The following is a 6000-nucleotide window of genomic DNA, read 5'->3' as shown; positions in this document are numbered from 1 at the left end:
TGCTTTACGGCTAAAACTAAGTCTGCATAATGTTTCTCTACAACATAAATGCATTAGGCACAAAGATCAAGTCCCCTAAACACCAGTTGATCACACTAGCCTCTCTACATACAGAACACAGTAAGATACTGTGTGATTTTAACACTGAGTGACTAGGGGCCGGGACCTGGTCAATGATCTCAGCCCTACACACTATTGTACTGGGGGAGGCCGTATAGCTGAGTGGGAGAGGTTGCCTGATAATTGTAAAGTCGCCCGGTTTGACCCTCTCCCAGTGTGTCAGTGTCCCTGAGCAAGACCCCCCCCCCCACACACACACGTGTTATCATCTGAGCAGTCATCTGCTGGGTGAAGCAGTAAAAGCAACCTCTAGGCTCCACCTGGGACCAGAATAAATTCTGTACACTGTAAATTCTGTTAAAGTAAAATCATTACAGCCACTAAACCACAACTCCACACTTGAAATACCTGGGGATCAGTTTGGCACTGATCAGTTCAGAGTTGACCGTGGACCCGTCTTGTCTTTGACAGAGACCGTCTGTAGACCATGGTCCACGATCCTAGATGAGTAGAATACAGTAGCCTACCACGGGCTGACATAGGGACATGCCTGTGGGATCACTTCAGATATTAATCCTCCCTCACCATGGCAACATTCACTTAATCATCTTTCCAGGCAGGACACACATTCTATAAACCAGTTCTTTTTTTCAGTGCATACCCTCCAAAAATGTAGTCCTTTATGCCGAGTTTTACCACTAACATCAAGTACAGCTTTTCTTTTACACTGCATTTTGCAGGTCTTGCTCAGTCTCAAATTTTCGTTTTTCTAACTAAATCAAACCCCCCAAAAAGTTACTTGCTACTCCTTCATGTGTTCTATACAGTAAAGAAATATCACCATATTAAGATTTATCCTGTTTTTGCCTTCTATCATTTTTAATACAATCTTGACACAATCCATTTTTAACAGTGCTTGAGGTGTGGTGACGTGTGGTCAGCCATCCTAAAATCCTAGTTAAGCATTTTAAGTTACCAAGAACAGAACACCAAGGTGTGCACTCGCCCTCCTACTCACTCCACAAAACTGCTTGAATCAGTGATTCATTATTTTTGTCAACCCCTCCCTTCCTCTGCCAGCCTCCACAATACTCCTCTCTGAGTCCACCACTAGACAAAATGGCGGAAGACTTACATTCCTTTGAAATGGTGAAATGCTGCATTCTAGTGGTAGAACAGAGACATTAAGTAAAGACATAATGAAAGACAACCATTAAAGTATAATACTTAATTTAATTATTTCACGAACATTGTATATACACACATAACAAAAAAAAAACAGAACCAGGGAAAGTATACCAATAATTAGCGAGATATTATGTTCATAATAACCATCACAATATGTTCATAATAGACAGACTACTTCTTCAGCAATAGACTTCCTTTAGGTTTGAGTAGAAGAGACTTCTTGCGCTCCTCCATTCGTTTGGCCTCTTCTTGTCTTTTGGCACATGCCTCAATCCCTCCATCCATTTCTGTGCTCAGCATCACTATACGTCTCTGAAAGACAGACAGAATGACTAAATGCCTCACAGAGCCGCAGGATTGATAAACGACGTGGGTAGGGCTGTCACGATTATGACATTTTACTTTTAAATTAAAAACAAATATTTTTTTACTGTCTATTTCTACTAGTTAGAACTCCATGAAATATTGCCTGTTTATAAAATAGAGCTTGAGAGAAAAGCTACAGTACTTCAGTTGTGCAGAGTTAAAAAAAATTGAGATTTTTCACCTGTAGGAATGCAGAGTTATAAAGATACCTTTATTTGCTTAACAGCTGAAGCACTCCTTTTTAGTCTAAACAACATAACATCACTTTGCAATGGTACGTGTACAGCCTAAGCATGGGCGAGATTGCTGGTTAACTTATAGTAGTGTCACACAGAGAGAAACTTGAACTGTTCAACATTTTACACCTCAATAGGCTAACCTTTACACTTTCGGAGATGTGGTAACCTACCTAAGGGTCAGGGTGTCAAATCCCAAGAATGTTATTTAAACCCCCAGACACACCGCCATGAAACTAATAATTTTATGTTGAAAAAATCCCTTGCTTTGGCTCATTCATTTTTCGACAACTCTTCTCGGTTATCTCTGTATGTGTAGCAGCTACATGACGGAGTTGATGCAAGTGTCTATGCAAAACAGGTAGTTGTCTTCTCTGCTATTGTTCTGTTGCCTACACATCAATCAATTGTTGATTAGTTTCACCTGGTGCTGTTGTGGTGCTCAGTTTGAAAGGGCTATTCAGATAGAAAGAAACAGTGCTCAGAGCGGCCAATACACAGATGTGTAGGCTAGGTAGGTACCAATGCAGACTGAATCGTGGCGTGGGGTGGGGGAGCATTTTAACTGGCCATAATCCCCAGACGGCACCCATGATGCCACATTAACTCTGGCTTTAACTTTTGTGCCTCAACACCAAATCTCTTGGCCGAAAATAGACTATCTACACAAGGTCACAACACGTCATAATGCGTTGTGACCTTGTAGATGTTTGCCCCACGCTAGGGTTCATGTGGTTAAAAGACAAAAGGCCACCACTCACTGATAACTCCTCACTCTCTTGTCTTCTTCTCTGTTGTCCCTTCATTGGAGGTGCTGGTCTCCCGTCTGTATGTTTAGAGAAACAAGCAGAAAATGATCACCCACAAACAATCATCATGACATGATTACACTTTTTTTTTATAGGTTTTTGAAATCTGCTTTAAATCACATTGAAAAATAGTAAGATTAGTAATATCTTAAAAGTATGTCAACTAAATCCATTATATCATTGTGGTTTAGAGTTCTGGAAATGTGGGCCTATTTCCATAAAGCATCAGTGACAAACGCTGCCCAGGTGATGACCTCAAATTACAAACTAACTCTCATGAGTCCCTATTTCACACACCCACATCAAATCCATGCAAAGGCATTCCCCCTAGAATCCCAAGCAAAAATAAAAAGGTAATATGTTTCCCCTTAGGTCAGTAACCAGTCAAATATTGCTGGTCAGTGTACCTACCTGCCAATCCTTTTTAGTTTCTAAACAAAAATGGAAAAAGCAGTTTGTAAAAAAAAATGAGAGAATTTGAGGGGGTTATCAATTTTTGATTTCCAAAAGAGAAAAAAATAGATTTGTCCAGTTTTCATTTTCATGTTGAAAAAGGAAGAGAGGTAATGCAGAAGTGAAAGTTCTGATAGCAAAATAAAAGCCATGGGAACTAAAAATGTTAAACCATATGCACGCACAGAATACGATGCATTAATCAATTAATTAATGAGACAGATAGTGGACAAGTACTGTGAAGGCAAGTTGAAAAGCACTTTGAACAGTGGGGACCCCACCAGTTTACCTCTTAACGGTTCCATGCTGTTGATCTGTTCAACAGCGTGGAACCGTTAAGAGGTAAACTGGTGGGGTCCGGTCCGCTCAGTCTGCCCAAAGGACCCAACTCAGCATTTTTTATTTTATTTTTTTATTCTTTGGAAATGTTTGCTGTGACAAACTCTGTACATGGCTTAAGACCGAAATAAACTATTCATTCATTCAAAGGGTCAGTTGCTCGGGGCCAGGGATTCCCCTCGTGGGTACCCCGTCCTGTGTCATGCCTGTGCCCACGGCGGGCGGAATTTCTCTGTGGCGGTGCGTTGGCGACAGGCTCTGGGTCCACCTGTAAGAGCTCAGGGTGAAGGTGGCACGCTGCACCCCGTACGTCCCTGCTCACCCACTCTTAAGTGCCCTCTACTACACCCACCACGCGGCCCAGGGACTGTGCACAACTGGTGATATAAACAAACTTAGTACCAGCTGTGCTGGACCGAGGGTTCCACCCTCAGCCACCTGCCTGCCCTCAGCCTTCCTCTGCCTGCAAAATCGTGGCTTCTGCAACTGCCCAAAGGGCCACGCGCCCCCATGGGGTATAAAACACTCGGAGGGAGGCAGGAGGGATGCAAGACACTTAAAACAGAGCAGGGAGGGAGGCCAAATCCTCTCCATAATTAATCAATTATTAATTGATTAATTAATTATATGCTTGTAGTTACATTTTTTAAATACAGATGTTTTTTTATTAGTTAGGAACTTTTTGTTTCCGCATCACCTCTCTTCTTTCTTGAATATGAAAAGAAAAATTTAAGCCAGCCAAGGCCAAAAAAAATACTGAAGAAAATTCCATTCCATTTTTGTTTGGAAATGAAGATTGGCACTAAGGTACACTGACCGTTGGTCTTTACCAAGTCACATTGCTTGCCAGGAGCGGTTCAATGGATGCCACTAGAACAAAATAGGCAAGGCCTGCAAATGGTGTTAATGTAGCACCGTACTTACTACTTACAAGCCTAACATGCATATGGGGGAAAATACCTGCAAATGACCAATCAGGAAGATCTGTCAGAGGTCCATACCGGGAACCATTTAGAGCTAGTCCATGTCTGTAAACAATAAACAAGCCAGTTAAAAGTTTATGTCGGAATATTGAAATCCTGTAACCCAACTACATGCAAACATGTTTAACAGATAAGACAAAAAACTGTGTATAGACATTGTGTTAACAAGTGAACTTACTCCTTTCTCCATTTCGTTCCAGCCTGTACTGCACATGTTGTGCTGATGGACCTGCTACAGAGCCTCAAAGCTGAAAGGAGGGGATTTCATCACTTTACAATTCAAAACGTGCTCTTCACCACATTACTATCTTGCAGTGGTGTAAAGTAACTAAGTATGTTTACTCAAGTACTGTACTTAAGTACAATTTTGAGATATTTTTTACTTTATGGGAGTATTTCCAATTTTCAGTACTTTTACTATACATCTCAGAGGCAAATATTATACTTTTACTCCACTACAATTATTTGAAAAGTTACTTTGTAGAGTTGGATTATTATTACAAAACATACATAATTCAGCCCATATACATTTCGGCCATTTGAAAATAGACGATCTACAAGCTCACAATGCTTTCAAAAAGATTTTTTACACATTTTAAAGTAATTTTATATGTGAAAACTTGTGAAATGGGACATTCTGCATAATGAGTACTTTATACTTTTGGTACTATAAGTACATTTTGATACCAATACTTTTGTACTATTAACATTGTAACAGTATTTCAGACGACTATTTCTACATTGCAGTATTGATACTTTTACTTAAGTAGGAAATGTGAGTACTTTTTCCACCACTGCTCTTCACCACATTACTATCTTGATAGGCTAAAAGTATGCACTACATACGCCAACAATTGGTAGTTATATTCAGCTGTAAGGACATTGTTGCAAATCAAATGAAACAACGACCTAAAATATATATATGAAAATTGCTCCAAAGCTATACATTGTGCTCAGAATAGAGTGTGTGGGTTTACCCTTGACAAAATATTTAGAAATGTAGCTTTTTAAATGGACTGTACAGTGGAGCACAAAGCTAGCCAGCAGCACTGCTAGCTACACCGTTTACTGATATAGTAAAGACAGATAGATGATTACATCAGTCAGTAGTTGAACTCAACAGCCAGCCACAGCAACGTAGAACATTGTGTAGCTGTACTAGGGCCACATTACAAGTGAAATGGTAAATAACCTCTCACCTGAAGAGCACGTCTTCATGGGCGCCGCCATGTTGTCTTCGCCTAACGTTTATTCACCGCTAGATGGTGCGCAAGCTACACTGGTGCAGTGGTGTAAAGTAACTAAGTACATTTACTCAAGTACAATTTTGAGGTATTTTTTTTTTTACTTTACTGGAGTATTTCCAATTTTCAATACTTTTACTTCTACTCCACTACATCTCAGAGGCAGATATTGTACTTTTAGTCCACTACAATTATTTGAAAACTTAGTTACTAGTTACTTTGTCGATTTGGATTATTATTACAAAACATACATTAACCACTTCAGCCCTATTTAAACTTGGGCAATTTGAAAACAGCCGATGTACAAGCTCACAACTTGTGA

The 6000-nt window shown here is 40.0% G+C and overlaps 1 protein-coding gene across 1 annotated transcript; it reads right to left on the bottom strand.

Moving 5' to 3' along the window:
* Nucleotides 1–1273: 1273 nt before the first annotated feature.
* On the bottom strand, nucleotides 1274–5670 carry mrpl52 (mitochondrial ribosomal protein L52). Its single transcript, XM_080451859.1, has 5 exons — nucleotides 5634–5670; nucleotides 4613–4682; nucleotides 4412–4479; nucleotides 2612–2676; nucleotides 1274–1560 (listed from the first exon to the last, which is right to left on the bottom strand). Exons 1-5 carry the CDS (start codon nucleotides 5662–5664, stop codon nucleotides 1420–1422), a joined length of 375 nt encoding a protein of 124 aa, XP_080307985.1. The 5' UTR covers nucleotides 5665–5670; the 3' UTR covers nucleotides 1274–1419.
* Between the last annotated feature and the right edge of the window lie 330 nt (nucleotides 5671–6000).

This window comes from Gymnoscopelus braueri, assembly GCF_963280865.1.
Source record: "Gymnoscopelus braueri genome assembly, chromosome: 15".
Lineage (NCBI taxonomy): Eukaryota > Metazoa > Chordata > Actinopteri > Myctophiformes > Myctophidae > Gymnoscopelus > Gymnoscopelus braueri.
The sequence above is the reverse complement of the archived record's forward strand: the minus strand, read 5'-3'. Positions and strand labels throughout refer to the sequence as shown.

What these genes read in the sequence shown, in the direction of transcription:
- mrpl52 (XM_080451859.1), bottom strand. Translation starts at nt 5,664, where the DNA reads ATGGCGGCGCCCATGAAGACGTGCTCTTCAG. An exon ending in GGAACGAAATGGAGAAAGGA is followed by an intron (nt 4,480 to 4,612) that starts GTAAGTTCACTT and finishes TATTGTTTACAG; the next exon opens with ACATGGACTAGCTCTAAATG. An exon ending in TCCTGATTGGTCATTTGCAG is followed by an intron (nt 2,677 to 4,411) that starts GTATTTTCCCCC and finishes CTAAACATACAG; the next exon opens with ACGGGAGACCAGCACCTCCA.